This window comes from Lepus europaeus, chromosome 12 (assembly GCF_033115175.1).
Source record: "Lepus europaeus isolate LE1 chromosome 12, mLepTim1.pri, whole genome shotgun sequence".
Lineage (NCBI taxonomy): Eukaryota > Metazoa > Chordata > Mammalia > Lagomorpha > Leporidae > Lepus > Lepus europaeus.
In genome coordinates this window covers 9,379,300-9,392,509 of record NC_084838.1, presented here as the reverse complement: position 1 = coordinate 9,392,509, position 13,210 = coordinate 9,379,300, and the positions used below count along the sequence as shown (strand labels likewise).

The 13,210-nt window shown below is 41.2% G+C and overlaps 1 protein-coding gene across 1 annotated transcript in view; it reads right to left on the bottom strand.

Annotated features, from left to right (window-relative positions):
• Positions 1–8,826, bottom strand: part of NR6A1 (nuclear receptor subfamily 6 group A member 1) — a 74,097-nt gene extending 65,271 nt beyond the window's left edge. Inside the window, exon 1 of the mRNA XM_062207582.1 lies at positions 8,730–8,826. Within this exon, the coding sequence (XP_062063566.1) occupies positions 8,730–8,745 (16 nt within the window). The 5' untranslated portion in view covers positions 8,746–8,826. The remainder of the gene's footprint in view (positions 1–8,729) is intronic.
• Positions 8,827–13,210: the final 4,384 nt, after the last annotated feature.

Here is a 13,210-nt window from a genome sequence, read left to right as displayed (position 1 = left end):
TCTTTTAAAAAAGGAAAAAAAGAAAGCAGCCCATCTATATTTAGAGGACAGGAAGAGAAGGAGAGACAGGGACAGTGTAATATCACAAAAGTCACAGAAACAGAGAGCTGTACGATACAGGGGTGGTCAGCATGCAGAGAGGCAGGCTGACAGACGAGGCGACAGGCAGTGCTAAGACTACAGTCTCTGCAAACCCAAGTAGGTGCCAAAACACTCTGTAATCAATGTAACATCGTATTTTAAAAACTAAAAATGCAAAAACAAATAAGAGCCTTAAAGACTAGTATTACGAGGTTTTTCCTTTGGCTCAGGCTGCAATAACGGCTTGGCATGACACTAATATTTATCTTCTCACTTATCATCAGGAATCATCTTAGTGCAACTTCAGCAATACGGAAGAACAGAGCTAGACTTCAAGGGATCAAGAAAATGGTGGAAGCGATTGGTAGAGAGCTACTCTTTCAAAATGTTCTACTGCTGAAAGAATTAGCATTTTTAAGTAAGAAAACTGAAGCTCAGAGAAGTAACAACCATGGTCATGCCGATTAAAAGACAAGTGAAGGAACTGGGAACCCAACCTGGGTTTCCTGCCCTTTGCTGCTTCACGGTGGATGTGATTTAGAGGGGGTCTGTGGTATGCTCACACATCAATGGGAGAAATTCTTATAAACTAACTAGGTACGAGCAGCATGTCGATAGTGAAGCACTTTCAGAAGCAAAACAGGCAAGGACAATTTTCTAGAAACTCCTTAGGGCAAGGTACAGACACACTGGAGATCTAAGAGGCTGTAGGAAGAACACGATGGCATGACATGGTGGACGGCATTCTCCAGAGCACTGGAAACTATGAAGAACCATAAGGAGCGGTTTTCTCAAAGAACGATCATCAAGAAGCAGAAAGAGAATCCTGAAGGACACTGAGTGTGGTTTAAAAATTTTTTTTCAATTCATTAATTTGAGAGGCAGAGACAGAATTAGTGTGAGAAGAGTGATAGTGTACATGACAGAGAACACACTAGAGAAAGAGAGAGCTCCTGTCACTTGGGTTCACTCCCCAAAAGCTCACAACAGCGGTGACTGGGCCATGCCAGGTCTCCCACATGAATGGCAGGAACTCACTCACGTGAGCCATCACTGCTGCCACCGAGGGTGCGCATTAGCAGGAAGACGGAGCTGGCAGCTGGATGCAGGTATGGAAGCCAAGCACTAACTGGTGAGTTAACTACTAGGGCAAAACTCAAGTACCCATCCACCTCCCCAAGTGTGGTTTTGGCTTGAGGAAGACTGACTGTATAACGTGAGATCCAATGGCCTTGCAATTTACTTGTTCTGAACAGGTAATCAATCTGAAAATGGTCTAGAACAAAGTGGGAAGCCCTTTGCTCTTTCATCCGAAGGGTGCCGTGAAGGCCATAACTTCTCTACTTTGGTAGAATTTTAGTGCTTTGGTGCTGAAAGTGGTATCAAGAGGTCACTGACTTCAATCTAAGGAATGAATGTTTGCATACTTTCCTAAGTGAAGCACCCACTACCTCATCACCACAGAACAGCTTTGACTATTCTTAAGCTCTTCCTTATTCTGACTTGAAATCTTCTACCCTGTTATTCTGTACCCACCAGATCTAGCTCCATTGTCTAGGGCTCCTTATTATACCGTTTATTTTTTCTTTTCTTTAGGATTTATTTATTTGAGAGGCAGAATTACAAGAGAGAGAGGGAGAAACAGAGAGAAAGGCCTTCCATTCACTGGTTCACTCCCCAAATGGCCGTAACAGCCGGACCTGGGCCAATCCAAAGCCAGGATCCAGGAGCTTCTTCTGGGTCTCACACATGGGTGCAGGGGCTCAAGTACTAGGGCCATCTTCCACCACTTTCCCAGGCCATAGCAGGGAGCTGGATCAGCAGAGGAGCAGCCAGGACTCGAACTGCTGCCCACGTGGGATTCCAACGACGCAGGCAGAGCCTTAACCTACTGTACCACAGTGCTAGCATTTCACAGAAGAAGTTTTCTTTTTCATTCAAGAAATATTTATGGGGGGCCGGTGCTGTGGTGCAGTGGGTTAATACCCTAGCCTGAAGCACTGGCATCCCATGTGGGCATGTTTGAGACCCATGTTTGAGACCCGGCTGCTCCACTTCCGATCTAGCTCTCTGCTATGGCCTGGGAAAGCAGTAGAGGATGGCCAAGAGCCTGGAACTCTATCCAGGTTTCCCACATGGGTGGCAGGGTCCAAGTACTTGAGCATTATTCACTGTCTTCCCAGGCACATTAGCAGGAAGAAGGATTGGAAATAAAGAAGTCAGGACTCGAACCAGCACTCTGACATGGGATGTGGGTATCCTAAGCAGAGGCTTAACCCCATGCACCACACACCTAGCCTGCATTTCTTCTAGTCCTTTGTAATTTTCTTTCCACATATAAGCTGATTTTTGGTAAAAGAAAGGATTATTTCCAGTCTGTGGCACAGTAAGTAGGAAAAGGGTAAAATTAGGCTAGTGCTTAATCATACAAGGCTACAGATTTCACTTCATAGTTAACACAAAGTAATTAGTGTTTTGAGCAGAACAATTTTTAAGGATCCCCCTGAGTACCTTAAAGAATAGACTGGAAAGGCAGATGATCAATGTGATAAGGGGATTGAAAATCATATCCTACATAAGTCAGTTGTTGGGATTAGGGGTGCAAAACTCCAAAGGCCATAAAAACTCAAGGTGGAAAAGGTAAGTGAAACAGGCTTGTTCAAGTTGGGCGACATCTGCAGAGTAAGACTACTGTGTTTTTATTATAGGGAGTCATACTTTAGCTTCAAATAAGGAAATAAGCTGGCAGTGTTCAAACTCATGTAGGAAAGTTATTTTTAAAATACAGTTAATTGAAACATTATATTGGCAAAGTTAAATATGAACTCCTCTAAGGCCCCTTCAGTAATATTAGGTTAAGATCCAATTCTTACTCCTCGTCCTATGCTCCTTCTGCTACTTCCTGCCTCTGATAAGAGTGGTATCTAACAAGTTTGGTATCTTGGCAATGAACTGAAACTGAAATTAACATCATAAGTTATAATATGACAAACATATAGATGTCTGACATACATACATACATCCACTCAATTATAATATTTTTGAGGACTTTCTCTGGTAGGTCTTAGGAGATATGAGTACACAAGACATTGTCCCTGCCTGTGTGAAATTTATATTCCTGGTGAAGGGAAGAGGTTAGCATCTGCCTCTTTGAGGGGGGAGGGTGAGGAGGGAGTGGTAAAGATTTATTTACTTGAAAGATCATAAAAGAGAGAGGTAGAAAGAGAGTGAGAGAGAGAGGTCTTCCATCTACTAGTTTACTCCCCAGATGCCAGCAATATCCAAGGCTGGGCCAGGCCGAAGTGAAGAACCAGGAACTCTATCCAGGTCTCCCACTTGGGTGGCAAAGAGCCCAAACGTGGGCCATCTTCCTCTGCCTTCCCAGGTGCATCAGCAGGAAGCGGGATTCTAAGTGGAGCAGCTGGGACTTGAACTGGTACTGACGTAGGATGCTGGCATCACAAGCACTGGCTTAAACAGATGGGCTACAACATCAGCCCCTAACATCTGCTTTTATCACTCAGCAATATAAAAAATATTCCAATGTCAGTACACATTTACAAATTGATCTTTTAAACAGAAAAGCACAGAATTGTGATTAAGAGATGAGAGAGTAAAAACTCTTTCTTATCTATCTTCTGTAACCTCTATTCTCAGACCCTCCTCATGACAATAATCACTGGTAACAGTTTGGTGAATTTGCTTCCAAACTTTTATCCATGTGTATGTTCACATGTATGTTAAGGTGCTTCAAAACAGAAACGGCAATCTATCAATCATGGTATTCTACAGTTTCCTTCACTACCCCTCTTTCCTCTGGCTATATTTCTTGGATAGCTCATGTAGATGTAGCTTATCCTTTTTAAGTCATTGCTATTTTATTTAACCAATCTCAAACAAAATATTTACTTTTCCCAACTTTTTAATATCTTTACTACCCTTTCTTTCCTGATTTGACCTCTGTTACAGCCCCAATCTCTCTCCTTTGTCTTCCAATCAACACATCTGTAAAAAACTTTCTGTAGGGAAAAGGCCACAAATTTTACAGGCACCTGCTCATTACACAGCAGTTAGTTCTAGAAGAAGGTTCAGCAGCTTGTCCCACTGGTTATACAGCATTTTCAAGGGTAAATTTCCAAAGGGCCCCTCCCTGATACTTACCTAGTGAGTGGAGGCATTCTCTGGGGACCCTTCTACTTGGGAGTATGAACAGCACCAGCCATAGGCTTATCTAAGAATTCTTTCCTTCCTCATCTTCCTAAATTTGTTACTCTTTCAAACTCATTTCAAGTCATGTCAAGCACATCCTGGGCATTCTGACAGAACTTCTCTTATTAAATTTCCACTGTAATCCTGTGAAATAGGCATTATTCTTCCTTTTTGTATATTTGGGGAAACTGGCTCCTAGAGGTCAAGTGACTTGGCCAAGCGACAGAGGTGGCTGATGAGGCTCTTTCTCCATCACCAGGAGGCCGATATAGCAAAGCCATAGATGTAGCTAAGGTTTTATGAGCCATCTGGGCAGCAGTCGTTACCATATAGACTAAGGGATCCACTCAGAGGCAACAGCAGTGGCAGCAGTTTTTGTTTTTGTTTTAATGGTTTAAAAATCCTACAGGAATTCTGATTGGTCCCACTGACAATCCATCGAGGCCCAGAGGCCCACCAGCAGGCTGACTCCTGACCTTCCATGCTTCTCACCCTAATTAATGCAAGGTCCTTGAATCACAGTGTGAGCATCAAGACCCTGATAGGTTAGCAATGACCTTTACATCTATCAGGCTTTTCAGAATATGTAAAACAGCTGTGCTTTGGGAAGGCCCTCAAACTCTCAAACCTTGAAATACGGGTAGATACATTTTTCCCAATTACAGAGCTTTTTTTTTTTAAACCAATTTTTTAGGAAATGACTTTTTACATGGCTAAAAAAATATTTTGAGATGCTTTTTTTTAATAGAAAAACTATTGCTACATGCAAAATGAAGATTCTTATAAAAAGACTGATTTCTTTGGCTTAAAAAGAAACCCCAGCAACAGGGGAGTAGAGAAAAAAACATGATCTGAAAAAATTTGGTGGGGGTAGGAGGGTGGAGTAGGGGACTATTTGGCTTCCATACTTGGGCCTCTGATACCCTTTTGTTCTCCCACCTCATTGTATTAAGGATGCTAAATCAAACATGATTGCAGTGATGTTTGTGTGTGAAAATGACAAAAGCAATGGGCCAAAATCCCAACCTCATCTTGAACCCTGAAGACTTTTATGGCTTTTCCTTCACTAGGCCCTCCCCCTAACACACATTAAAGACCACATTGTTCCAAAGGGTCATGGTAGGTTTCATACCCCATTTTAATACAATATGGCAACTAAACTTCTAAGTTTTGGTAGCAATATTTGTAAGTCTCTAGAAAGTGCCCATTAAAAGAAATGGTCTTTTAAATATTGATACAGAATTACAATGTATCAGAGAGGCAGCAATGGTATCAAGGAGGCAGTATGTGTGGTGATAAAACTGAATATTCTTTTTATTTCTCCTTCTCTCCCAAAAAAGTATGGATTAGAGATTTGTATGTCTGTAAGTCATATTATGCGCCCCCACTGGTTTATACCTCGTATTCCTAGGAGATTTCAAATTGGGAGAAAAATATTAGAGGCTGTTTATGATTCCATTTTTCTCAGCTGTTACCATCAGTTGTCACCAATATTTTGGAGATTTGTTTAGTGAGAAAGAGGCAGCAATGACTCCATTATTCTTTCCTTGGCCATAGCAATTTGCATCATAAAAGTACCTAGTGAATTATTGCCTTAGTACTCTGTAAAAGGATACAGTAAGACAGAAATGTTCCAGTTAGTTTGAGAAAAGAAAATTTGAAAAATGAAAATCTGGGCTGGAGTAAAAGAACAAGAAATTTGCACTGCTTTCAGGAGCACAAATTCATCAGGGGAACTGCTCACAAGCTCAGGTAATTCTAATGCCTGCACAATATGCCGTAAGATGTGCTCTTAATATCACAATGGCAATGTGATATCACACTGGCAATGCATTTAAAAATCTTTGGGTTTTGAAGATTTCTTGACTGCAAGACTGTTTTAACGATCTCAAAATAACACACTAAGAACATCTGTTTAGCTCAGTTGAAGTTTCAAGAGCCAATACCAGCTGTTGGGGGTGGGATTTCACACATGTGTTATTCAAATCCTAACCAAATCTTGTTTTTTTTTTTTTTTCATTTCCTTAATGATGTCTCCAAAAACCAATAGCGTAAAGCAAATGTTAAAATATAAAAGAAAAGAGGGAGGGAGGGAGGGAAGGAGGAAGGGAAGATGGATGGAAGGAAGGAAGGGGGAGGGAGAGAGAATGCGGAGTGCCAGAGAGCAAGCACTGGAGCCTCACAGAGGCAGAAAGATTACTCAATCCTTTGATTCATGTGACCAAGACCAAAATGATCACTCTCCAATTCAATACAGTATTAGCATGAGGACAAAAGGCATTTAAAAATCAATTTGGAATTATTTCTAGAGGGGGCTGCCTAATCTTTGCAAGTTGAGGGAGTGAGAATATTTTCAAATGTTGAAAGAACACTCAAGTTGTACTTACTCCTTTTAAGGAGCAACCTAATTTTCACAGGGAATTCATTGAGTGGCATTGTTTTGGTTTTAGGTGTCTGTCCTGCCAGGCAGGGGCCATGCACAAGGGCTGCATCTATCTTGAAGTGCGCACAATGGCTTCTCTTGCGGCTCTCTCTCTGTTATTGATCCTTACAGATGCTCCAAAGCCCTTCCCCCACCTTTCTCCAGATCCCAACCCCCCATTCTGAAAGATAGCTTAAGAAATAAGACTTCCTGCCTAGCGACTGGCAGGGCTGAAAGACCAGATTGTATGACTCCACAGATCAGGCCTGCCACAGTGAAAGCTTGAATAGAGTTAACCCTCTGTGAACTAAAACAAAACATTTGTATGCCCAGCTGTGACAAAGGTTAATTTAAATGGACAAGGGCCCAATATCTAAAACCAGGCAACTTTTTTTTTTTACAGTAGCATTTTTACTGACCCCTTTTGTAAGCAGTTGATTTTGCTTTTAAGCTTCCAAGGACCTCCTTCTGCTGGTATAATTAATTTTGCTTTACTACAATTTGTATGTATTTGTATGTAAGATTCAGGTGAAAAATTTTAAATTTATGTCCTTATTTCATGAAAATTCCTGTTTCAGTAGAAAAATATTTAAATTAAAAATGAACTGGGGGAGACTTTTTTAGCTAACCTGTTTCCTCTTTCAGAACTGGTGGACTACCTATCACTAAGAAATTCAAGCTGGTTGAAAAAAATATAAATCCTCCCAAGTTATCTCTTCCAAACTCACAAAACTACTGCTCTAGTACCTCTGTTCACCCCTAAACTCCTTTCCAAAAGATCCAAAGCCAATCTTATCACTAAAGCTTCTACTTTCTGGAAAAGCTGATATATCAGGAATAGTTTAACAAATCAGGAGAAGCAAAAGATGAAAATAACAGGTCTTAAATTGACAATTTCTGCAAACTTTCTCACAACTTAAAATTGAGGTAATTAAAAGTGAGGTAATTTTGGCATATAAGGTGCTAGGAGACAACATAAATGGGAGAAGGAAAGTCATTGTTACTACAGAGAAGAATGCTATTCGAAGAGGCAGTCCCACTTTCCTGGTTTGTGCTTCCCCAGAGTGAGAATGAAACTGCAAGGCTGCCTATGGCAGATGTTAGCCATGCTGCCAAGGGGCTGGGAAGCTTTCTCAGGACTATTTCATAGGGTTAATGCCATCCCTAGAAATTTATCAACTGCTTCAAAGAGTCAGGAACTCCTCTGGCTATAGCTCAGCAGCACTTCTGTAAAAACGTCTTTATAACCTTGGACCCCAACTCTTGTATTTTATAAACACAGTGACTCTTTAATACTAGGATTCATCTTTTAGCTATTTCTTTCCTGGCTGAAATGATAAAGTTGGGGAATAATGTTGTTTCTATAATGTAGAAGTCTATTCCAAATAAACAAGTTAAAATAATCAGTCACATTATTAATTACACATACACACAGAAAATTTACTCATTTAAAAGACAATGCACTTAAAAATTAGCAATGGCTTAGCCTTATACCCCAAACTGTAAAATATGTTAAGTTCCTCCAGAGAGTATAAAGCTGCCTTATCAATGGCCTCATGACCCCAATTCTATCTATAATTAACAGTAGTAATAAGGCTTTTGGTAGATGATGAACTGTATAAAGCAATTTAAAATAGAAACAAATTCTGTCAGGAAGTAAACAATTTTTAAATATAAATTTTACAATGTTCTGAAATGTAAAATAAAGTTTAAAAATTTTTAAATCACTGTAAAATTTAAATTCATTCCCCTCCCTTTACTTGCTCTTTTAAAAACATCAACCACAGCAATCAATTCAGTACAGTTCTCCCTTGCTTCTTTTCTCTCTTCTAAAACATTTACAGCCAGTTACTACATATGTGAAAACTTGTTGGCTGAATTTTGCCAAGACACAAAAAAAATCAGTTGTCGGTGAACTGCCTCCCTTCTCCTCAAAGCTATTATTTGCTCTAAATCTTCAAAGAACATTTCTAAACCTTAGATTTGAGCCCCAGGTTTAAATCACCAGTTCTCTTACCTTCCCATGTCTCCATTTCATGCTTCTCCGAGTCTGATGAGAAGCGCTATTGCAGCCATGAAGAAACAGAGATTACAGGACAAGTCCAGCTTGATGACCACCCTTCCGACACTTGGTCAATTTCTCTCTCTAAGCCTGGACTACGACTACGACAGTCATCCTAACAGGTCAGTTTACAAGCCAGTCATGTGATTACAAAGTTCAGGCTCTAAGGTCACAACGTGTATGGAGTTCGTTTATTACCAAAGGTTATCTAAGTGGAACTGATAGACTTATTTTCTTTAGTTAACAATACTGCCTAGCACATCTCTCTGAAAACTGCCAAGGGAACATTTAAGGGAATTATTTCCACAGTTTTCAAACTGATATTTTAAAAGGCAGCATTTTAGAGGAACTTAATTTAAAAATGTTCTTAATATGTGAGGTTTGCTCCTGTTTTTTCAAGAGTTATTTTATACTATATTCTTTTATGTTCTGGATTAGAAAATTTAGAACTAAAACATTTAACCCAAGGAAAAAGCAAAACAAACTCTGTAAAACATGTGGGGTCTTGGGGGGGGGGAGGGGACATGAGAATGGAATTCCCTGCTTTTTGTCATTATAATAAACAAAGACAAGGCAAATTCTTTTGAGAAAATTAAAACATGGGGTTATGAGTTATTCATAGGCTTACTTTAACTTCAGCCCTTCATTTCCAAGCTCTGTAAATACATACTAGTTTGAAACAATGTGGAGAAAGGAAATCAGGTTTGCAAAATCCTTTTAGACAATAAAAGTCAGAAATTTCGCATCCTGCCCCTACCCAGAAGCTTACATCTTCAAAGTAAACTTCTTGCTATAGCTTCCTTGATTTGTGAACCATATCAGCAACACAAAGCAGTGTGTTTAACACCAGGTATGCACATACACACACCTTGCCACACAGCCACAAAGGCTGACAAATCTGAGCCATATGTCATTCAGCAATCCATTGCGATATCAGAATACAATAAAAGGGCAAATTTCAGAGAAGGTAGAAGGGTTCATAGAGAGACTGATTCCTGAAGATAACTGATTTTTTTTCTGTGCAAAATGTTTCATTCCATAAAATCTCCTTTGTCTCTAGCTTAGTACTGGAAAGAATTTAAAAGCCCAGTTATACTTTTAAAGCAATATTCCAAAAAAAATAAGATCCTTTTTGGAGCTGGAGTAGAATCTTTCATTTGGCAGCTATGTAACTGAATTGCAAATATTGCTACTAAATAGAGACCATTAGGGCCACCTTACAAGTAGAACCTAAACAGAAAGTGACTAATTACTTAGAAAAGGAGAAAAGCTTATGTGTCTGCCTAAAATAAATGCTCTACTATTGCCACCACATACCTTACCCCAACACAAATACAATGACCAGTTTTTCCATCCCAACCTAGAGAAGAAATTAAGCTTCTCCCTAGTCTCTAGCTCTTAAATAATTTTAGTAAAGTGACTATAAATAGAATGGGGGTGGGTACTGAAGGGCAAGGTCCACCAATAAGAAGCTATTCAATTGGAAATACTTTCAAAGGGCAGCTCTGTCTCCCTGAAGGATACGGATTTATCACTCAGTACCTGCACACAACAGAGTTGCAGTAAAGCCTCTGTGCTTTATTCCACCAACCTCTGGATGCAAAGATGAAATAGACCAGGAGCTATTAGTTTGGCTCTTCATATCAAGATGGAAGCAGAGACCTTGATTTTCAAGGTTAGGTATTACTAGTAATTCTTGATGCACTCATAAGCCTCTGAACAAAAAAAAATTTTTTTTGACAGGCAGCGTTAGACAGTGAGAGACAGAGAGAAAGGTCTTCCTTCCATTGGTTCACCCCCAAATGGCCGCTACGGCCAGGAGCCTGGTGCATCTTCCTGGTCTCCCATGTGGGTGCAGGGCCCAAGCACTTGGGCCATCCTCCACTGCCTTCCTGGGCCACAGCAGAGAGCTGGACTGGAAGAGGAGCAACCGGGACAGAATCAGGTGCCCCAACTGGGACTAGAACCCGGGGTGCTGGTGCTGCAGGTGGAGGATTAGCCAAGTGAGCCACGGCTCCGGCCCAGAACAAATCTTTAACATCGTTTAACAAGACAGTCGTCTTATCTTCAAATACAGAGCAATATTTCTTCAGCATTTTCATTTATTATTTATTTTTAAGATTTATTTATTTGAAAGCAGAGTTACAGAGAGGTAGAGAGGTAGAGAGAGAGAGAAAAGAGAGGTCGGTTTTCTATCTGTGGGTTCACTCCCCAAATGGCCCCATAGGCTAGAGCTGGGTCGATCAGAAGCCAGGAGCCAGGAACTTCCTCCAGGTCTCCCCCGCCAGTGCAGGAGCCCAAAGACCTGAGCTATCTTCTACTGCTTTCCCAGGCCATAGCAGAGAACTGGATCAGAAGTGGAGCAGCCAGGACTCGAACTAGTGCCCATATGAGATGATGGCACTGCAGGAGGTAGCTTTTACCTGCTATGCTACCACCTTCAGTTATTTTTTAAAACTTATTTTATTTATCTGAAAGGCTGAATGACAGAGAGAGAGCTCTTCCATCCACTGGTTCACTCCCTAAATGGATGTAATGGCTAGGATCGGGCCAGGCTGAAGCCAGAAGCCAGGAGCTCCATCTGAGTCTCCCACGTGGGTGGCAGGAGTCCAAACACTGGGCTGTTTTTTGCTGCTTTCCCAGGAGCGTTAGCAGTGATGGCAGTGATGCCGGACTGAAAGCAGAACAGCCGGGATTTGAAATGGTTCTCATATGGGATGCTGGTGGCACCCTGACCTGCTGTGCCAAAATGATAGCCCCTAGCACTCTCAGTTTTCTGAGAACCTTTGATAGGCTTTACTGGGAGGAAGGTAGAAGAGAAGGCAAATACGCAACCTCCATTGTCTATGTGAATGTAAAAGAAAAATGCTAAATCTTAACCAGAGCACTCAATAAATGTGTAAAAAAACAACTGTAGAGAAAAAAAATCAGAAAGATTAAAAGGAATCTTGGAATTTACAAGAAGGGGAATAAAGAAACTTAGCAATCAGTAACATTTTCTACTTGTTATGAGCTTCATAATGTAGAGAAGAGCAGATGTACAAAATTCTACATCCAAACATAAGCAGCATTTGCATACTGTATATGAGTCCAAATGATGAATGGAAGAACCCTGGTTAACCAGCAAGACTGTGATTCCACTTAAACTTCTTTAATTTTGAAAAATGTATTTATTTGAGAGGGAGGGAGAGAGAGATTGAGAGCACACACTCCCTGCACAGTTCACTCTCCAAATACACACGATGCCCCAAATTGGGCCAAGTCAAAGCAGAGCAGGGAACTTAATCCGGGTCTCCAGTGTGGGTGGCAGGAACTCAATTACTTGGTCATCTATGCTGCCTTCCAAGGGCCAGAGTCAAGAGTCAGAGACAGTTATCATACTCAGAAACCCTGACAGGGGACATGAGCATCTTAACCACTAGACTGAATAACTGCTCCAACTTGGACTTTAAAGATGGAGAAATTGGGGTTCAAAAAAGAGGCAAGAGTTATTAAGGCCAATGAGAAGAAACCCAAATACCCCAGTCCTTCATTCATTTCTTTATGCCACATTTCTTCAGGGACAGAATAAGGTCAAGCTTCTTTATCTTTTAAACGTTTGTTTCTATTTATTTGAAAGAGTGACAGCGAGAGGGCAGGGAGAGAAAGAGATCTTCCATTTGCTGGTTCAGGATGAAGCCAGAAACCCAGAATTCCATCTGAGTCTCCCAAATAGGAGGCAAGGACCCAAGTATCCGAGCCATCATCCGCTGCCTTGCAGGATGCATTAACAAGAAACTGGATTGTCGGCCGGCGCCGCGGCTCACTAGGCTAATCCTCCGCCTTGCGGCGCCGGCACACCGGGTTCTAGTCCCGGTCAGGGCACCGGATTCTGTCCCGGTTGCCCCTCTTCCAGGCCAGCTCTCTGCTGTGGCCAGGGAGTGCAGTGGAGGATGGCCCAAGTGCTTGGGTCCTGCACCCCATGGGAGACCAGGAGAAGCCCCTGGCTCCTGCCATCGGATCAGCGCAGCGCGCCAACCGCAGCGGCCATTGGAGGGTGAACCAACGGCAAAAGGAAGACCTTTCTCTCTGTCTCTCTCTCTCACTGTCCACTCTGCCTGTCAAAAAAAAAAAAAAAAAAAAAGAAAGAAACTAGATTGGAAAGGGAGTAACCAAGACTCAAACTGGCACTCCAATTCAGGATCTGAGCATCCCGGTCACCTAAGCCTCTTTTTAAATGTTCTACTTGACACCATTTCCCATATGTTTATTTATTCAAATTCCAGATTTCCAGGAAGACTGTAAATTTTGGTGCTGAAGGGGGTATCAACATGCAACCTAAGTTTAGTCTTTTGATGTAAAACAAAAGATAGTAATTCTAGTAACCGCACAGTAATCAGAATCATTTCAGCTTTATTATTTTTTGAAAGATTTATTTATTTGAAAGGCAGAGTTGA